The sequence below is a fragment of the Etheostoma cragini genome, chromosome 14 (assembly GCF_013103735.1).
Source record: "Etheostoma cragini isolate CJK2018 chromosome 14, CSU_Ecrag_1.0, whole genome shotgun sequence".
Classification (NCBI taxonomy): domain Eukaryota; kingdom Metazoa; phylum Chordata; class Actinopteri; order Perciformes; family Percidae; genus Etheostoma; species Etheostoma cragini.
Genome location: NC_048420.1, coordinates 8,073,086 through 8,095,194, shown reverse-complemented (window position 1 = coordinate 8,095,194; position 22,109 = coordinate 8,073,086). Strand labels below are relative to the sequence as shown.

Sequence of the window (22,109 nt, the reverse complement as noted above, 5' to 3'; positions counted from 1 at the left end):
TTTATCTTTAACACTTGACTCAACGCTGACACTTTTGACTTATTATTTATTTATGGTTAATGTCTTTTTATGTCTTTTGATTGACGAATGTTCTTACTGTTATTATTATTACTGCTATTTGTGTTATCTTTATACTGCCATTCTTCTTTTCTTGCTAAAACGGATGCTGGAAATTTCAATTTCCTTGCGGGAGTCATCCCAAAAGGATTCTTAAAGAGAAGTCTAAGTCTCTAAGTCTAAGTCTAAGTCTAAGTCTCTAAGTCTAAGTCTCTAAGTCTTAGTCTAAGTCTCTAAATCTAAGTCTCTAAGTCTTAGTCTAAGTCTCTAATTCTAAGTCTCTAAGTCTAAGTCTCTAAATCTAAGTCTCTAAGTCTTAGTCTAAGTCTCTAAGGCTAAGTCTCTAAGTCTAAGTCTCTAAGTCTAAGTCTCTAAGTCTAAGCTCAGATAACGTGCAGTATAAGACTCTGTGTGCAAGACCTTCTGATAAACATATTAACACAACTAAAAAACAATGTGGAGAAAAGGAAGAGAAAAAAGAAAATCAAACCAACCCAGCCCTCTTTCTCAAAATGGTTCCCTGAACTAAGCGTCTAAACCCTACATTATGCATCAAACCAGTGCTCCACACGTAACCATACATAGTTAGGAATGTCTATAAAACATCTTATAAAACACATTTAAACATGACAAAGCATTAATAATATTCTGACTCACCACTTTCACTCAATATAAGATTAGTTGTATAACCAGACAACAATACATCTTATTTCAAGTCAAATGTTTTGTGCAAGAAAGGTTTAATAGTACAGGGTTACATTAAATCAGTCTTCACGCTGATCAACACAACATGTGAACAGACTTTTACTGAAGTGAATATTTATATCCTCTTGAAGGTGAACAAGATCGGTGCTTTCCCCACAATGTCCAAACTGAACACCTAGTATATGTTACGCTAGTTATTTTTATTACTCTATACTTATTCTCTCTATACTTATTTTAGTTATCTTAGTATTTGAAGAATACATCAACATGGCTTGTAACACTAATCCATGTCATAACCCCATCCCACTGTGTGTAGTGCATTGCTAATCCTGACCCTGTGTTCATGTCAGGCCAGAGGTGAAAGGACAGGATGACTACCTTTGATAACTTGTTGAAGGAATAGTTTTAACACTCTGACTGACATGACATTACACTACGGGAAGCAGTGTGTGTGTGTGTGTGTGTGTGTGTGTGTGTGTTGAGTTCATGGCTCTGTGGTCACATCTTCTATCGGCTCCACCTGGGGTTCAGTAGGCGGGGTGGAGAGGTCCTCCGCCTGCTCTGAATCTGGTTCAGTCACAACTACGGCCACCTGTTGACACACAGACAGCAGTCAAATGGGAACACGATTTGCAGAAAACATCAACCTGGTAATAATACTAAAAAATGTTCATCCCAGTCACCACGCTAGCTCATCGTGCCCTAGGTGATTAAATTCAAAATATGATTTTCTACTTTATGGTGTATTTGTGTTCTTATTGTTGAGACCATCAGATAAAGAAGAATTAAACCTGATATTAAACAGAGATCTTAAAGGGAAACGTGTCTTCACAGAGAAAGATTTTCGGCCTACACGTTAAATTCCAAGCCTGATCCACCTCTGAAACAAAGGAAAGGACATGTCTCTTCAGACAATGGGTGAAGTCCCCATTTCACATCTGCAGCCAGCAAGTTACATGTCGGTATAACTTCACAAAATGGCCCCAGGTCCGAGAACTCTGGTCTCCCATTGGTTCCTTGAGTGGAGGGCCAATACAAAAATGATAGGATTTTGTACCAAAAACACTAATATTACCTTTGGCTGATATCATCTTTGAAGTAGAATTAGACAGTTATTAGACTGTGATTTGTTGTGGGCAAGAGGCATGGACACTTTTTAGACATATTATCGTGGAATTAAAAAAAAAACTCAAGAGGGTCTGGTGTGAGTCATTGTGAAACACAGTCAGACGCTTCTTCCTTACTTGACGTGGCCTGTCCTTCTTGATTCCTCTCACTTTGGCACACAGTGAATGAGCAAACTAAGGCAACTATGAGGCAACAAAGGGAATAACCTAAATTAGGTGACAGGTCCCCGGTGAGAGGCAGCACCCTGCATCATGTCCCCGCGTTAAATAGGGCCCTAACAAAGAGTGTGTTAGTGGTACCTGAGACGGCTCAGCTTCAGCAGCCTGCTGCACGGCTGGAACAGGTGGGGGGCGCGTTTGCGGATAGACAGGTCTCTGGCTAGGAGCCTGCATGACACACACACGCACACACGCACACACACACACACACACACACACACACACACACGCACACAGCGCTTACTGCTATGTTTGGTAAGTAGTTTCATCTCAAAGCTGGGAGCTGCACAGTCTGAGCTGTAAGCCATTGGGGGAACTTGCTCATGGGCACCTCAGCAGTGAGAAAGATGGAGGCTGCTCTTCTACTTTACTACACATATTTATCGAGGAACAAGGAGTACTAAGGACATTTATTTAACCACCTCATTCATCACCAAGATGCACAAATTGATATGAATAATGTATTAATAACTTTATTTGGCTATTGAATTGTAAAAAAACTAAATTATTAGAACTTTATGACAGGGCCCAAAATTAGCACTATCTACCAGCTAAATGCTGGTAAAATGTGTATATAGCTGGTAGATTTGCTTTATTCACCAGAAAAAATAGTTTTTGATAGTTATCTATTAGACCTGCACAATTAATTGTTTTAAAATCGCAATCTCGATTCACTCTGTTAACGATGTAATTTTTAAATATTTTAAATTTAAAAAAAATTTTTTAAATTTATTAGCTGACTGCATCACAAAGTCTTCTGTGAGTTTTAAACAGACTGTACAAAATAGGTTTTAAAGCGCAATGCCCCCCCTTCTCTTCAGTGAAGCCTTTATCTTTACAGGCTTACAGCCGCGGGGTTTTGAGCATTTATCAAAAAACAAAGAAGTTGTTATAACTTTAGTGTACAATTTGGCTAAAATATCTGTCCAGGCTTGAGGAAATGTCTAGGCTAAAACTGACTTTGGGTTATCACTCCCCCCACTGGCAATGGGAAATCAGCCTTATATGACAAACATCATCCGATTTACATGATAATGTGTGGTCGACATGTGATACTGAGCCGCCCCCAATTCTTAGGCCACGCTCTATTTCATAACATTTTAACTGTTAAAGGTAGAGTCTTGTGTGAGGTGCCCACCCCCGATGCTTTAAACACGACCCCTTTCACAGCTAATGAACTGTATTACGTAGAGTCTTAGGTAAGGTATCATTGAACTCAGCAGAGAATTCCTTTTTCATTGGGGATGATTTGCAGTGTCTGAGAAGCAGCGTCCACCAGTAACCCCAGCGTGCAAGAAGGCGCGAGGACACGTCAACCGCAGCTTGCAGCTTTAGTTGAATTTACCTTTACATCAACTTGGTCACCAACATCTGCTGAACTATCCTATTTACACTATAATGTAATTGCTTTAGCATTACCTGCTTTAGCATTACCTGCATTATTCAGGTACTTTTTTGTTAATCAGCGCTCACCTGGGTTCCACCTGCAGCTAGGACACTGAGTCCAAACAGCATGGCGGTGATGCAGATCAACAGCTCCAGCACCAGAAAGATCACCAGCGTCCCTAGGATCCCGTCGATCAACAGCTGCAGCCAGAGAAATCCAAGAGCATAAAACGTGAGAAAACAGCAGTAACATGTCAATTAAAAAGTGTAAAAGACATCTTGTCTAACACTTAAAAACATTTCTGTCTTCTACATGCACTCTACAAAACAAGACAACATAGTATTGTGTTGTAACAGTAGTCGAACACTTACTTTACACTTTTGCTCGATCAGCCCGGTGCATTTCCTGAAACAATGTTGCTGCAGTGGACAGTAAAGACAAAGAAACAGGGAGTCTGCTTTTTCACAACATGTCAACTATGATGTCATGTAATTATATTTTACAGTTTATGGATTCTACTTAGGGATCAGTGATTGGGTAGATTAGGGACTCTGTGGTAGCCTGCCTCTACTGCATAAAAAATAATCTGCATTTCTTAGCTTCCCTCATTAATAATAATTCTGATTTCTTCAAGAACTATTTGTACTGCTATATCTGTGGTCAGAGATCTACTGTAAAAAAATCTGAAATTATTCCTTCAAGTCCAAATGTAAATCATTCTTTCTTTGTAAATCTGGGGCCATATTCATGAACCACCATATCTATCACTAGGAGCCCTGATGCCACTCAAAGTTCCTCCTTGAGTGTCTTCCAGGCTCACAGTGGACAAGAGGCTTGTCAAAACAGCATCGCTAAGCAAAATTAAAAGAAGCAGTAGAAGAATAACCTTGGTGTGTTAGATCGCTGATGCTTACAATCCTCTGCTTTAATGGGTTGTTATGTATCATCTTAAAATGTGTTAATGCTTCTGTGTAAATGTAATCTGCAAGGCTGAACAGCCATGTGCCTGTCCTCCTAGTTTGCCTGTTTTAGTATTTTCTTTAAATGCATCTGGGCTTCTATGAATTGTGACTAATTCCCTCAGGCAAAGTCTGCAGAGATGCAAGACATTTCGACAGGGAGACAGTCCAAGGCCCTTGTGGAGTTTGCAGGAAAGGGCCTCAAAGTTGGTAAATCCGTGAGTGGAGATGTAGATTAGGATTGGGCCTCTAGTCATGGAGACGTGAGCTACCAGCCACTTTCACCACCAAATGAAAGAAATATATAGGAAACACAAGTGCAAGGCCTGATTTAAATGTAAATGCAAATCAGCTCCATGTATTTATTCATTGTGTTCTATATTTCAGTTAGGCAGCTGATTCATTCACGTCGACGACGTGTAACATCCAATCATGCGGGTGTACAGAATGGCAATTATAAGCTGACTCAGTTTTACTTCGTTGATATCTTCATGCCAACACTCCCTCCCCCCCGCCCACAGAGCCGTTTGTGCTACATGTTTCTAACTGATGGTTTAACATATGTGTTTGTTCAAAGGTGAATAGTTCTCCCATTAGACTATTGCTTATGGAAGGAGATATGTCTCATTAAAGGTGTAATATGTAATACTGACAGCAAGTGTTTAAAACAGTGCAGTACAAATTCAAAATGCTGGAGAGAGTCGTCTCCCCCGCCCCCTCCTCCCCGGACTCAAAGACAGGTTGCCAGGATGAGACCTCAGCATCCACAACAACCTTGCTAGACGCTTGTCTCACATGTTCAGACATTACTTCACAGCACAGCGGAGTAGCTAACATTAGATGATGCTATTTGTTTTAAAAGCTCCGTACCCAACTGACAGACACACTTCCTCAGCTTAGAATTACAGTGAGAACACCTAAAATGACACTAAGTTGCAGATCTCGCCACCCGATTGAACACATTTTATTTTGGCTTACAATTACGGCAACAATCGCTAAACATACTGCAAACTGGAGCAGGTTATGTTGGAGATTAGAGGTCACCCGGTGTAAAAGCACCGCCTACTGACCAATCAATGACGCCGTCTCCGTTCTTAGAAGATCAGTGGAGCTCGGTGCACGGAGAGAGAGAGAGAGAGAGAGAGAGAGAGGGAGAGAGAGAGAGAGAGAGAGAAAGAGATAGAGAGAGAGAGAAAGAGAGAGAGAGAGAGAGAGAGAGAGAGAGAGGTGTGCCCGTAGTAGTTCAAACATTAAGACATTAAAGACAGACCACCCCTTTAACATTCCCTGATGGGTATCATTATGAAAGATATAGATTTTCAGCGGATGGAAGTGTGTATCTTTTTCGGCGAGCTGAATTATGTTTTTATATTTTTTATTTCCTCTTATGATCACTTCCCACTGCCATGGTAGCAAATGAAATAAAAGGCTAAAGCAACGACAGTTTATGGAGCACGAGTGTAATTATGGTCAATTCTTGGTCCTGACTGATGTGAAAGTGATAATGATAATAATTGAGATTTACACTTCTATAGCATCCACTTATGTTTTTCTGCTAGCTTTCCTTCCTGGGTTAGGAAGCAGTGACTGTATTGCGTTTTACCTGTCTAGGTTCTTCATATTTATAAAGAGTTATAGTTTGCTCTTCTGATGTACAGTATGCGGCTCTGGTAGACTGTATATGGAGCAAACACCGCCTCTTTTATGTGAACGCGCACGTCGCTGGATTGGGGAACCCTGGGTTGATTGAACTAGTAGTTAACTAGTTGTAGTAACACAGCTCATGCGGGGCCACGGTTGTTACGTTTGGTGGGATGGTCGAGACTGAATACTCGCTCTGTATGCAGGGGCAATGGGCAGTGGTTGTAACGGGGCGGAACCCTCTGTTCCTCGCCACCTTGATGGTACTAGTTTCCAAGGTAAGACAGAGGTGACGGTCTGATAAGGTTGAAATAGACTATGGATCTGTGAGACCGAAAGATTGAAGACGGGCTGAGGCATTCTAGGCAAGAAGAAGAGGCGCAGCCACCTGGAGGCTCTTGTGGCCGTTGGCTAGAGAACAGGTCTAGAGAACAGGTTGAAGGATTGCAGTGTTCAAGGTAAGGCCATGGTGACGGTTATCATTCGGTCTCATAGATCCATAGTATACACATAACTTACATTGTGAATGCCCAGCAGTAGTCTGGTTGAACAAATCACTTCTATGAATACTATTATTACTAGCTGTGACCTTAACAAGCAGCGGCCAGTGTCCCTAACTTGTCCCAGATTGATCATCTCTTTTCTTCTCCCTCAAATGCTTTTTGAATCACCAAAAGACCAGAACGACCGCACCAGTTTAAAGAGTTTTTGCTAACTTGGCAAGTTAGAAGCTATACTTTTACCTTTTTCAACTCCAGTAAACAACTGTGATGTAACAGCAGCTGAACAGTAGCCGCTTCTTTTTCATGCTTTAACAGTTACAGTTTTAACTGGGGAAACTCACTCTAGTTTGATTAAAATAAAGTGGCAGTATAACCTGAGAGGGTTTCTGTTGCGTTTTGGGGTTTTGGGTTTTTCTTCCTTTTGGCCTCCCTTGTGTTTGTGTCGGTCCTGTCTTGTCTCCTCCTGTGCGTCTGGTTGTTCTGTTTCTCGTTTCATTTTGAAGTCTTTTTTTCGTCTTGTCTTGCCTTTAGATTTACTTCCCGCTCTTGTGATTACCTGATGTATCCCACCTGATTCTCTGCCCTCCTGTTACCTGCCTCTCGTTACCTCGTTACCTTGTGTATTTAATGTCTGGGCTTCCCGTGTCTCTTGTCAGATCCTTTTGTCTTATCTTCGTGACCGTCAACTTTGTGCTGCCCTGTGTCTGCTCACTGGACACTGGACACTAGATGCCTTCTCCTTCCCCGTGAGTTTCCCTCCCTGTGATTTTGCCAGGCCCTGTACTCCGGTTTTTGGTTTTTTCCTGCCCCTGCGTTTTAGCATTTTGCTTGGATTCCTTGTTTAATAAACTCTGTCTTTTGCAACCTCCACTACCTGCCTCCTGTACTCTGCTTTTGGCTCCTCCTCCCTTCATCACAACAGGTTTCTTTTGTGCGGAACGTATTACTGTCATGCAAACATTGTTTCAGTCTTGCACCAGGCAAGACTCATATCTTCCAAAGATAAACAATGCAGATAGCAAACCTAAACCCTGATCACAGGCTAGTTCATTTCAATACTAATTATTAATAGTCACCCAGGTTTATCTTGGAGATGTAATGTGGTGTATGTCAGTCTTAATCAGACTGTAACATAGCTTGACTACATTTTTACAGCAGAAATAAGCTTTGTTACAGTTGTAGCTATTTTTGGTTTTATGACAGCTAAAGCCCAAATCTATTGCATTTTATGCATGCTCTGGCCTTAGTGTGTAGGTTTTGAAGAGAGTACCACGGCGTGTAGCTCCAGCCGGCGGCAGTGTTCACAGTGGTACGAGTCCTGGCGGTAGGGCAGGTGTTTGGACATCAGACCCAGGGCAGCGGTGGCAAACGCAGCACTGATGAGGTGCAGAACCAGGACACATTTAACCTGCACATGATAACAGAGGGGCTCATGTACAACAATGTAATAACATATCTATATCGGTGCCCTCTGTCCCCCACACTTACAACACGTCTGAGTTGATTTGAACGCATCATAAGTGCATGTTACTCCGGTTGTCAGTTGATTGATAGACGCACGTAGATATAGGCAATAATACAATATAATATAATAACATAAAAAATATAGGAAGAAAAACTCATTAAGTAATTGAGCTCAGTGTATATGATGGAATAGTAGCATTAGAAAGTGCCAGAGGCCACGGAATTTGGGCTGTTAAGGTAAAAAAAAGAAATCTCTGGGACTGGTGAGCATGCCCACAGGCCATACACTACCCCCACATTTCAGCGTTTCCATCAATCATAAATAAAATATAGGCTACTTGGAATCCACAATTTGGTGAGACAAATGGTAGAGGGTCTTTCTATAAATATCCTCCTCCTGAACAATCTGTCCCCCTTACTTCTATAATTTGGCCACTCCTCTGCATGTAAGGGAAATGCTCTCTGTCAGTTTACATCCACTTAAAGTGCTGTTTTAGTCACTGACAGCTTTAGATTGTAATTCTAAATTAACAAAGACATTCCTACAGAGATAGACATTTTATTAAAGAGTAAGATCCTTTTCATTTAGCCAGAAACAGCACCGAAGTAGCTATCGCCAAACCCACCGGACCCCATTCAAATAAACAATACTTTTAGCGTCAGAATATTTTCAAGGTAAATGAGTGAATTAAGTTTTAATTCAACCGTGGGATTGTTGGTGGTGATTGTTGGAAAGGTGGAAAGACCAACCAAGACAGCTTTTGATAGTTTTAATTAGTGGTTGTTACTCTGCAAATAGCAATTCTTTCCAAACTAATTTTAATTTAATTTATTAGGCCAATCGAACTTAACCAGGACGCATGGTATACTGGATCCATGAAATAACTGGCCTTTAATAATAAAAAATCTGCCTCTGTCTATGGGAATATAACATAGGGGCATGTGTACTTATGCACCCTGTATTTTAAGGAAGAACATTTATTTATTTACAATATGTCCTTCATTTACAAAGAAAATTGGTGTCCTTAAAGGTTGGAATTCCATAAATATTTTTGAATTAAGGCATTAAGATCAATTTCCAAAAGATGTTTATTTGTTCCTTTTTTTTATTCAACTTTAGCCTGGGTGTGTAAACTTATTGAAGCCACTGTAATATGCATGTGAATGACGCAATCGTTAAGTTTGCGTTCTTCATTCTTGATGATGATGCTGGTTGTGATATTTTGCAACATCATTGTTTCTTTGCAAATACATCAGTCCTTTCTTCATTAGAGCTGCTGTTTTCTACGTCAACTTTTCACTTCAGCATCTGTGACAGTGCCATTTCTCCCTGACAACAGGCCTTTCTTTGTGCAAGCATTTTCCACCAATCAGGACGCAGCATACTACAACAACCAATCTCAGACTTCAACCATCACTCCTCAGTGAACTGAGATCTTTTTCTAGTTAAAGAGACAGTTATTATTATGGAGTTTCCTTGTTTTGCTCACACTAATACAAAAAACATAGCATTAATTTAGTAAGAAAGTAAAAATATCAAACATGACTAGGCATATTTGGTATAAATACATTTAATTTTCTTTATTTGAAAGTCCGGCCCCCGGAGTGTCTCCTAAGAAAACTTCTGGCCATGGGAAAAATGTAGCTAATGTCGCCCGGATTACGTGTTATAGTTTGTTGTACGGTGAATGGCTAAATTACTACTGAATGAATCTAGCTGATGGTGGGTGTGATGTGTTTACTTACCCAAAAAAGAGTAGGTTTCCTTCCACTGTGAACCAACACTGACCCAGACAAGGTCACCTAGTGGGTTACAAAGACAACGCAGGAGGAGTTGTGGGTTGAATTTGAATAAGGTATATCTTAATAGATTGCTGACAAAAACATGAAAGCAAAACATTTCATTCAGTGGCCTCTAACTGACCTGTATGACAACAATCAGGAAGAGGGCCACGTCTCCCGTAAAGTGGACCTCGTGGATCTGGAGCACAGAGGCACTCAGACAGAGAATCAAAGCCCCGATGACGATCTGGATGGCCTGAGAGGGGGGTGAAGAGCAGGTAGAAGAGCAGATCAGCATGTTACGTCCTACACATGCATGCAAAATATGGCAAAAAAGGGTTGTAGCGATAGACCGGTTTCAGGGTGTAACGTGCAAAACAGTTAGCTTTTTTGAGATTTAAAAAAATGTTTAGTATTTATTTACAAAAGAGAAACTTATTTTTCATACTTTTGCAAGTTTTAATTACGGTAAGGCATTCAACCAAAAAAAGCCTTCAATTTTAAATTCTTATATTATTATTATTATTATTATAATTTTGTAATACAGTATACCATGAGACCGTGACCTTTTCTGAGAAGATTACTGTACTTTAAAAATCTCATGCCGTTGCAACCCTAATGGCAAATAGTTAGAAACTCCCTCCTTTGGAAAAATGCACAAAAATATCCTTTTAAATCAAATCCTAATACCCGGCTGATACTTTGTTTCAAAATGTGTCTGTGTTGAACCCGTGAGTCCTAATCATAGCATGATGGGTCCCATACAAAGTCAGGGACCCATGGATGCATGCACATGTGAGTTTGAATCCCTACTGACCGGACACATGGTAAATCATTTGGTTAACAAACTCTGAATGCTCCTGCTCACCCCCAGAGTCTTGGGCTCCATCTTGAGGTGGGACTGCAGTTGGCCCGGGGAGAGGGTGCCCACGGCAACCACCGGGTCTTTGTCATTAAGAGCCATCTTGCTGCTGATGGAGAAATTAATATTAGGTAGAAAGGGATTGAGTAAGGATGTAACCATATATTGTGAAATGGATACAAAATCTGTGAGAGATTTACAAAAAAATTGCAATGCAATTTTTGCTGAGTGAGCAGAGAGGGGCGTATGGAGGGCCATTTTATTCAATATTAAATGAATGAATACATCACAAAGTAAATAAAAGAAACATGTAAATATTCATATTTAAATGAATCAATTGGTTAAATAAGTATATCAAAAGGTGTAACTTTTACTTATTTTACTGTTCTTTTATTTCATAAGTCCACATATATTTTATTTTGGGAGACTTTTATTTCATAAATCTACATTTATTTATTTCCGTGGACCTTTGTTTCCTATTGCCACATTTATTGATTTCCATCTCTATTAATTTCCAGGTCTTATATGCAAATCAGGTGGCTTGTTTGTCTCTCACATTCAGAACAGAGCCGTGGACAACAAAAGGCTGGCGAAGTGAGAGTGGACATAATGGAAGACATCGATAGCATGCTACTATCAGCAGATCAAATCCATCAACATGGTTTATTAGCAGACACTATTTTGGCGCATATTGAAGAATTTTTTGGAAATACTAGGTGCTCTTCAAGAAATATACATAGACAACAACGTTTTAAATTGTTTAAGACTTGGAGTTGGTGAAACATAAAACATGTCCAAGTCCAAGAAGTCATCATCACCGCTGGTACCCCAAGCCCAGGTGCTGGACTCCCACCTCTGGATATTCCAGGCTACATGCTGCCTAACTTTATCGACCTGAGAAATCGCAGATCCAGCACGATTTAGAGGAGAATGGCAGAAGAAGGCCTAAGGTGAGTTTACTTACTTATTGAGCTAAAGAGTAGGCTATGGTGGGCAAAACATTTAAAATACAGGTTGCATTTTAAACCCCCTTACGGGTTGTGATGGTAGCCGTATGTTTTATGAGTCAGGCTGTTATTGGGTGCTGCCATGCTATTGCTAGCTCTAGGTGGACAGAGTTATCAAGCCAGCTGCTGTTTTAATCACTGGGGGTGGGATTCCACCGGGAACATTAACTCCTTGGACTTGGATATGTTCCACAAGACCACGCTGCTCAATCAGTCTTAAACAATTTCCAACTTCATTGTCTATGTATATTTCTCAAAGAGCACTTATCCGCCCTAGTATTTCCAAAAATAATTTAATATGCTTGAAGACCGTAGAGGTTTAGAGCAATTAGGTGCACAATTTGTGTATTCATTAACAAAACCAAACCAAAACATACCCCAAAAAAATACCCTCAAACAAACGAGACAGCAAGTTCTCAAGCTGCCCGTTCCTTCTCTCGCTCCCCTTCTCCTTTTAACCCAGCCTCAACCAATTGTACCTACCACCTGTACCGGTGGGGGGGCCAAGCTGAAGAAAAACAACAAATCACTATCACTGACCTCAGCAGATGACCAACTGACACAGCCCATCACCGCCCCATTAAATCAAATTTCACCTGAAAAAAATGAAAAACAAAGCACCCAGACGACACCATCCTGATCAAGCAAACACCAGAAGTATTCTCCATCCAGCTCTCTCTCCTTCTCACCATCCCGTCTTACCACTGGTTACAATTCCTTGACCTGGAAAACAGCCAACCCGGAAAAGATCCCAAACACCTCACTAGCTACAGACCCATCAGCCTTTTTAGTCACATTGGAAAACCTTTTGAATGCACCATCACTGCACATCTTACACAACACACAGAAAACACGGGACTCCTGGACATTCATCAAGCTGGTTACTGCAAAAACAGATCCACCACCGACAACATCCTGTAAAAATAAAGAGAAAGAATTCAACCTTTTTTACGTAGAAAAGGCTTTTGATAAAATGATACTCCACAAACTACAGGACAAAAATCTAGAAATACCACTTCTCATCTATACAATATCATTTCAAGTGTCCTTACATATTACGCATATTACAATCAAGGTCTACACTATTTACTTCTTTCACTCCTGAAGCCGCTGTCCCGCAAGGTGTAGTCCTCAGTCCCCTTCTTTTTCTCATCTATATTTCTGAACTCTACTATCCCCATCCCACCAAAGGACATGTCCCACAATTTGTTGTTGACCTCTGATATTGGACACACTCAACATCAATCCCACTGGCTGCCAAAAAACTCCAGACATGCATCCCTGAAATAGAAACCTGGACCTTAACCCTACCAAAATCCAACTTTTATCTTCACCAAAAACCACCAACCAAACCAATTATCCATTTCATCCTCCCACTCCCCTCACAGTATGTTGTTTTTGGAAAATTAACCTGAATGTTTTATTTTGTTTCTGTGCTCGACTTCCTGTCCCACACAATCTGCGCTGTGCTAAATTGTAGCGGAGCTCTCCTGCACCCGGCATAAATAGAAGCTCAGCGTATCTGATCCGGAGGGCTGCGGATCGCCGGAGCTGGAACGGAGTCACAGTGTGTATTTTCACTGCAGTCAGTGAAAATACACACATTAACTTTAATAGAAACCTACTGACTTCGCCGGCGGATCCGCAAAATTGGTAAATTGGTAAACCTTGTGACCGATGTATGACCGACAGCTGTTTTCCTCACGTTACTCGTTCCTCTGCAGTGACAGACTGTGGTTTATGGAGCGGTAGATTGGCTTTGCAAAAAACAAACAAAAAAAACCCGGAGCATTCTATCAACAAAATGACACATTCAAAATATCGCTTGATCATGAAAACTTAATCGTGGAAAGCCAAAATCGTGAACGTAATTACAATTTAATTAATTGTGCAGCCCTAATTAACAGTTTGTCAAATAGACGCCTTAGTTTACCTGTTACTAACAATTTGTCCAGGCTCTTTCCTATATTAACTAATAGTAAAATAGACACCTTAGTTAACTGTTATTAACAATTAGTCAAGACTTAATATTACATTTACTAGGATCCTTTGCACCACGACCTAAAGCCAAACAACCCCCCAGAAGCTTTTTTCACCTGGGTCTAACGACAGGCGAGTTAGCGTGATTAGCTTAGTAAAGATGCTAATGGAACCAAGTGTGTATCTCGCAAACGATCCCACTCAAAATGCTCGACATCATACCAAACTTCTACAGTACTCCAAACAGGTTATGTACTCATAAAACGATGGATTGGAGATGAGTGCTAATTTGTGCTCCAAATTACAACACCAAAAAGAGATACAACAAAAATACGTATTCCTTTAGCTTTTTTATTTTTATTTTTTTTTTATAACTATAATTAACTTTGGATAGCATCAGTGTATGAATGAGTTGGGTTGAGATTTATAATGTAATCTTCTGTATGGATCATGGTTATAAGGTTAAGTCGTTGATATAAAACTTGGTTACCGCTCTGGGTAACGATACTCAGTTATGTTATCTGCTAAACCATAACATACGTTTGACAAACTAACCAGATGGACGTGACACAGCACAGCTGTACTCCATCTGTATCATGTGTGGCTTGTTTAATGTGTAAATAGTTCTTTCATGGTGACACCTGGATCGTGGTTGCGCCTGCCGCCATTGTCCTGCTTGATGCCCACTGCTACTGTTATTTTTAGATAAGTTTCTATTATAATTACTGCTTTTTGTTGCTTGTATTAATATTATCATATTCTGTATATCTATCCTACTGCTAATCTTATTATTAGTAGTCTTATTTCTATTCTTTTTTCATAGTTATTTATTTTTATTTTTATTTTTATTTTTGTTGTTGCTGCTAAGAAGGGCTTTCTCATGGGGGAGCGTTGGGTCTCTAAATGAATAATAATTTATTATTACATTTGATAATAGTGTGGTCTATAGGCTGTATGAAAAGTGTCCTGATATAACTTTTAGCATGATTTGACACTATAAATAACATCCAATTGTATCAGCATTGCTCTAAAAATTAATATCCTCCTGAACAAACCGTGGAGGATGACTTTCAATTTTAACACACGTTAAGGGCCATGAGTCAGCAACACTAATGTAAGGGCTTCACCTGTTTCTGAGGAGAGATTACAGAGGTCCTCCATCATTTCTATCTTACAGAATCCTCTATCATTTCTATCGGCTGAGTGGGCTAAGCATGGGAGAGGATTCCAGATCTTTTTTATTACAGCAGCATCCAAAAGCACTGTTTCTGAAAATGCATTTCTATAATCTCTATAAAGACACAGAGCATTCAGTGGGGGCTAGTTGAAATCGCGAGAACAGCTGATTCTGTGGTCCGCAGCAGAGACTGATGGGACCGCAGTGGAATCTGGCACAGCGCCAGGAGCCGCGGCGGAACGGACCGGGCTGTTCCGTGGAGGACACCTGCCTGTTTTTATTTTTGTTTTTTGGATAGTCCTCTACTGATGTTCTTTCCTCAGCACTGAGTCCACAAACTATTGTGATGAAAGCTGACGTTTCGCTTTTTAAATGCCACTCCGCCAGCTGTCCCACATTAGGCTACTTATCCGTGTCCTACTTGACCTTGTCCCTCCTGCGGGACAAAATGAACAGATGATCTTACCTCCGCTGGGTTCCAGTCGTCTCTTTGAATAGGCTCGGTCTAGGTGTAGCCTACAGCCGGGGGTGCTGTCGGTTCTGTCGGTGCTGTGTGGGTGCTCTGCTGCAGCAGGGTGTGTTCAGGAGCTGGGTTTCACTGCAGGACACTGAGGCTGCGGACGTCTGTCTGATGCAGCTCACATGCACGAGTGCAGACAGGACAGACAACGGGCTGGGGGGCTCTATTACATAGACTTCATAAAAAGGTGGAACACAGCTAGGACTGAATGATACTGATACACATAGGTCCACGCGAATTGTGACAGGACACACAGAGGGAAGTAGGAGACGGTTTTTGGGACCCCCAAGTCACTGGCACACGTCCCAAAGGATGAGAGAGGAGGGGGGGGGGGATAATCTGGGGAGAGAGAGTGGGGGAGAGTTTCATGAACCCAAAACCCATCAACACCCGGATCTGATGAGAGAGAACAACAAGATTCCCAGTAACAATTCCATGCAGAGTTCTCCATTGTAGATCTCTTTTTTAATTAACCGTTGTGTTGTCTTTTGTTGACGCTTTATACTGATGTTTTCAACTTTTTTTTAACGTTTTTGTCCCTTTTTGCTTTTGTTCCACTTTTTTCAATGTTTCTTACTATGTAACACTAACTTATTAACTTTAGTTTTACAGTTATTTTGGGGAATTTATGGTCAATAAACCTCATTTATAGGAAATGATACCCAATGTTTGAGTTAGAAAAGCAGAAATTAGGAATTATTTAGACTAAAATTAAAGGAATGGATGTCGATGAATAATCACAGACTGGAATATGTCAACTTTTACTCAATAATAGTTCAAAACCACTTCAATTTTTTTTCTGCAAATGCTATAAAATTAAATAAGACGCCCCAGGATGAATGTAAGTAGAGATTTGTACTTGCCAAAGAGCGTTGTGTGGAATCAATAATGTTATTTTGGGTTATTAATAAGAACATTGATATTTGAAAACAGGTCAATTTGACCTGAGGACAGCATGAGGGTTAAATCAATAGAGACATAACAATTTATGTAAAAATACTAAACAGATGTTTACTTTAACTCAATTACAAATTATATGGTTCATATTTGCATTTAGCTCTGTGAGATTAAATTTATGATCAAATGATCATGTACATTTTTTGTGAGAAAACAAGGAAATATAACTATAAAAAAGGTAAAAAGAAATAGAAAAGATTTTTGATCATTATTGGTGTTTATTTCTTAGAACTTAATCAGAACAGGTGAAAGTGCTTGAAATGTAACAATTTTGTAATTTTCTGTGCTAATAATAGCATAATAGCAGGTAAAGAAAGACAACATTTCCACACAAACACACAGACACACACACACACACACACATACAGTTGTGGTCAAAAGTTTTGAGAATAACAAAAGGACAGGGTTTCACGAAGTTATCTCATTCTGTGATTGTAGATATTTTTGTCAGCTGTTACTACGGTATACTGAAGTTTAATCACTAGCATTTATAAGTGTCAAAGGCTTTTGTTGACAGTTACATTAAGTTTATGCAAAGAGTACATTTTTGCAGTGTTGACCCTTCTTTTTCAAGACCTTTGCAATTCGCCCTGGCATGCTGTCAATTAACTCCTGGGCCACATCCTGACTCATGGCCGTCCATTCTTGCATAATAAATTCTTGAAATTTGTCGGAATTTGTGGGTTTTTGTTTGTCCACCTGCCTCTTGATGATTGATCACAAGTTCTCAATGGGATTAAGGTCTGAGGAGTTTCCAGGCCATGGACCCAAAATGTTGATGTTTTGTTCCCCAAGCCACTTAGTTATCACTTTGGCATTATGGGTAGGTGCTCCATCATGCTGGAAAAGGCATTGTTGGTCTCCAAACTGTTTTTGGATGGTTGGGAGAAGTTGCTCTCAGAGGATGTTTTTGTGCATTCTTTTTTCATGGCTGTGTTTTTAGGCAAAATTGTGAGTGAGCCTCCTCCCATGGCTGAGAAGCAACCCCACACATGAGTGGTCTCCCGATGCTTTACTGTTGGCATGACACAGGACCAATGGTAGCGCTCACCCTGTCTTCTCCGGACAAGCTTTTTTCCGGATGTCCCAAACAACCGGAAAGGGGATTCATCTGAGAAAATGACTTTGTCCCGGTCCTCAGCAGTCCAATCCCTGTACCTTTTGCAGAATAAGAATCTGTCCCAGATGTTTATCCTGGAGAGAAGTAGCTTCTTTTCTGCCCATCTTGACACCAGGCCATCCTCCAAAAGTATTCGCCTCACTGTGCGTGCAGTCGCACTCCCACCTGCCTGCTGCCATTCCTGAGCAAGCTCTGCACTGGTGGTGCCCCGATCCCGCAGCTGGATAAACGTTAGGAGACGGTCCTGGCGCTTGCTGGACTTTCTTGGACGCCCTGAAGCCTTCTTCACAACAACTGAACCTCTCTCCTTGAAGTTCTCGATGATCTGATAAATGGTTGATTTAGGCGCAATCTTACGAGCAGCAATATCTTCGCCTGTGAAGCCCTTTTTGTGCAAAGGAATGATGACAGCATGTGTTTCTTTGCAGGTAACCATGGTTAACAGAGGAAGAACAATGTTTCAAAAACCACCCTTTTTTAAAGCTTCTAGTCTGTTATTTTAACTCAACCAGCATGACAGAGTGATCTCAAGCCTGGTCCTCACCGACATAATCAGTGACATGATGTCAGCTGGTCCTTTAGTGGCAGGGCTAAAATGCAGTGGACATGTTTCTTAAGATTAAGTTCATTTTTGTTGAGTTGCAATCAATTGCAATTCATCTGATCACATTCTGGAATACATGCAAATTGCCATCATAAAAATTGAGGCAGCAGACTTTGTAAAAATTAATATTTGTGTCATTTTTAAGACTTTTGACCATGACTGTATACACCTGCCTTTTTAATTGCATGCCCTACATTTGGGATTGAGGACATCGATTTTGGCCATGAGGTGGCACTAAAAGACAACCAGGTTGTCTATGTCTATCATCGTGTACAAGCAGATACAGCGTGGGTCTAGCAGTAGTGTGGGGTCTAGTATCAGCTCAGAATGCTAAAACGGGAAATAAAATGAAACCCTTAAATACTGACCAATATTGAGTCTAAGCAATGTGAAATTCAGGCAAATGCACCACTCTCCCTCACTCTACCACAACTTAAACTTGGGAGGGGAGCTGGTAGTGCTTCCTCACATTTCAACAGAATAATAACATTTCAACTCTAGAGAAGCCTACTACATGGTAAAGCAGTGGTACCTTGGTCAAAGTCACTGTTAAAGGTTTCCAACATACCTTATATGCATGTGTTGGGGGGGCCTGTTTTACTGAGCTCTCTGTGCCGACCCAGCAGCTGCAATTCTTTTGTCTTGTCTTGTTATGACAGCTGGGTTCAGTGTCATGTTGTGGAACTAGATCATTTTTTTTATATATATATACAGGGAGTCTATCAACATTTAAAAACATCACATTCCAGTGAGGGATTTTCATAAAGACAAACACTAAATATATATAAAGTATATATATCCATCCATCCATCTTCGACCGCTTACCCGGTATCGGTTTGCGGGGGCAGCAGCTCCAGCAGGGCACCCCAAACTTCCCTTTCCCCGAGCCACATCAACCAGCTCCGACTGGGGGATCCCGAGGCATTCCCAGGCCAGGTTGGAGATATAATCTCTCCACCTAGTCCTGGATCTTCCTCGAGGCCTCCTTCCAGCTGGACGTGCCTGGAACACCTCCCTAGGGAGGCGCCCAGGAGGTATCCTCACCAGATGCCCGAACCACCTCAACTGGCTCCTTTCGACGCGAAGGAGCAGCGGCTCTACTCCGAGTATATATATATTTTTAGATATCATCCTGTATTATTGATGAATTCCTATTCCTCTTTTAGGAATATATCATTGCATCCATTTCTCTATTAAAGAGTAGTGCTGCCCAGGTTCCATAGACACCTTTACGTTGACATTGCCTTTCCCAAGTTAATAAATAAAATGATTCATGCATGCACATGCTTGAACAAATGATCATTGTACTGAAGATCTACTCAAAAAAAACCATGCAGCTGCAGCTAAGTGTTAGAGCAGTTGCCTGCCATGTGGAAGTTTGGTAGTTTGGTTCCTGGCCCTGCAGCCCCATGTCAAAGTGTCTTAAGGCAAGACATAAAACTCTGGGTTTAGTGTGGAGTGTAAATGTGTGTGAGTGGTATCTGATGAGCAGGTGGCACCTTGTATGGGAGTTTCAGCTACAATGTGTGAATGGTTCCTGTACTATGTAAAGTGCTTTGAGTACACTTACAGTGTCCTGCTAGGAAGTTCTTTTTAACAACAATGCTTTGTAACTGTAAAAGACACACAAGAATATTTTTGGCAAAAGAAAACTATTAGAAGTTCCTTGCACCTTTATTAACATGTGGTGACAGTGAAAATCCCAAAGATTGTGGGCCCTAACCTGAACAAAATCTATTATCTATGGGCAGTTTTCCGCCACTCTCATGATAAAGGTTACTTCAAGGAAATGGCTAGAATGGTGAAAATAACCCTAAATGACTGTATTTTCATATTATAAAAAATGGACAAAGAGTCATAGTCATTTTAGAGCTGTTGAAGAGGACTTAACTACCAGTATTCCACCTGTGCGATTAACATCTGTTAGTACATTTCTAAATGGGTCAAAGATCCATTATTGTACGGTGTGAACATGAATAATATTATATGAAACCTCAAATAAATATTTGTTGATATGATAGAGGTTTATTTGTTCCAGATTGTTAAAACCGAAAAAAATCCAGTCTTTTAAATAAGTACTAGGGTTGATGTCTTCATATTTCCATGCTCCCCAATGGCCAACAAATGTCATTTAAAAATCCAGTTTCCAAAACCCATTGAAATTGTTGTCAGTGAAGTGTGATTATGAAGGCAAAACAAAGGCAAGCATTTTCTTTCTTTTTTTAATTAAACAGGAAATCAGAGACCATGTTTAAATGCACTTTGACCTGGTTACTGTATCCATGGCATACGGATTTATAGATTTATATTTATAGATTTCACATTGGCTTTACTTTTCAGGTCCAGACGGTTTGTTCATTATTTTTACAGACTATTATTTGGCCTCATAGAAACCGATATTTATGCGTTTTTGCCAGACCATCGTCATGCAGAAAACAACTGCAGCTCATAATAACCCATATTTAAGTTTGCCATTAGTTGGCGGTAAAAGTAATAAATAAAAGGATTTGTTGTTTTTTACTGCTGAAAGACCACATACTATTTTCTGTGCAACAGTTTTTATAAATTCTTCACTGATAAGGTGTCCGTATCCAGGCCTTAACTCTTTGTGTTGCGCCAGATCCCAGTATTAGTCCTTTATGGTCAGGTGTTTTTGAAAATGTTAGGCCAATACCTTGCTCTGATTTGGCAAAGACGGACCATAGTTTATACCCTCGGTTTGCTCATTAGACAGCCTTGTAGCCAAGCTTTTATAGATTTTTTTGACTCTGTTGGGCCTTGTATTTTAAATTTGATAAATATGTCTCTTTCAACTGGGCTTTTAAAAAATACATTGCACACTCCCTCCTGAAAAAGCACAATTTGGACTCATCTTCTTTGTCCAACTACAGGCTAGTTTCTAAGCTATCTTTTTTATCCAAAGTTCTAGAAAAAAGTGGTATATGTCCAACTTCAATTGCACCTTAACTCCATCAACATCTTTGAAAAATTCCGGTCTGGTTTTAAATCTTGTCACAGCACAGAAACTGCTCATTTAAAAGTTTTTAATGATCTTCTTTTATTTCTGATTCTGAAAGCTCTGCTGTGCTAGTGCTTTTAGATTTGACTGCAGCGTTCGATACAGTTGAACACAAGATTTTACTGTAAAGATGGCACAGCTCTGAAGAGGTTTCAGTCATATCTGACAGACAGGTCTTTTTCTGTAAACCTCAGGCCTTTTTACTCAAATGGAGCCCCGATTGACAACGGGGTGCCTCAAGGCTCAATTTTAGGCCAAGTCTTGTTTTCGCTGGATATGCTGCCCCTGGTATCAATCTTCCTATAATACAACATTTCCTTTTATTGCTTTGCAGATGACCTACCTTTAAATTTTAAAAAAAAGTTAGTTATAGCACTGAGATATTAATCAAAAGAATCGAAAATTGTTGTTCTATGTTCTTACACTATTTCAAATGTTTCCACCAAATTTCAAACCCAGAGAAAGATGTTATTTTGGTTTTTCTTATTAGTTCGTAAGGGCCTTGGCTGTATGTTTGGGGCCAATCATACGCCTCCCTGATGGTACTGCATGATGGATAAGTATCTGCCTGTATTTCTTAGCATTGAAGACACTATTAATCCTGACACCACTAATTTGGACTCAATTCATAATCTTTCCAGAGCACCTGCTGCCATTTTTTGTACCCGTTCCTATGTTTTCGTGCATAGTTGAGTTGCTTGGCCTCGTTTCCATGCCGGAGGTACGGCTTTTGGCTGCAACTCTTCCATGGAGACCACTTCTGGCCAGGCTACTGGACAGTAGATGGGTGTACTCGGTCCCAATGGTTACTGCCAGTTCTGAGCTGATGTCACTGCTGGACATCTTCCGATTTCAAAGAAAAAGAAGCTTGATGTGTTTCATTGCGTTTACAATCCTAAACTTCGCCCAACTTTTTGCAAGTGTGCCTATAAGAAGTGATGCTGGTTTGGGAAATTCTTTTGTTAGCTCACTTTGCATTTTGTAAATTTATAAAAATAAATGTATATTTTTGAAAGCAC

At 40.3% G+C, this 22,109-nt stretch overlaps 1 protein-coding gene across 4 annotated transcripts; it reads right to left on the bottom strand.

The window, feature by feature from the left end:
- Positions 1-777: 777 nt before the first annotated feature.
- On the bottom strand, positions 778-15,680 carry si:dkey-81h8.1 (uncharacterized protein LOC100034657 homolog). 4 transcript variants are annotated; one of them, XM_034891725.1, is made up of 10 exons: positions 15,337-15,670; positions 10,713-10,812; positions 9,987-10,100; positions 9,809-9,865; positions 7,869-8,006; positions 3,867-3,914; positions 3,582-3,695; positions 2,190-2,276; positions 1,235-1,354; positions 778-1,201 (listed from the first exon to the last, which is right to left on the bottom strand). In XM_034891725.1, the coding sequence occupies exons 2-9, from the start codon at positions 10,806-10,808 to the stop codon at positions 1,247-1,249; spliced, it is 762 nt and encodes a 253-aa protein (XP_034747616.1). In that variant the 5' UTR covers positions 10,809-10,812; positions 15,337-15,670; the 3' UTR covers positions 778-1,201; positions 1,235-1,246. The 4 variants fall into 4 exon arrangements, with proteins under 4 accessions (XP_034747616.1, XP_034747614.1, XP_034747618.1 ...); XM_034891723.1 differs by having other exon boundaries at positions 10,713-10,815; positions 15,337-15,668; XM_034891727.1 differs by lacking the exon at positions 2,190-2,276 and having other exon boundaries at positions 10,713-10,815; positions 15,337-15,680.
- Positions 15,681-22,109: the final 6,429 nt, after the last annotated feature.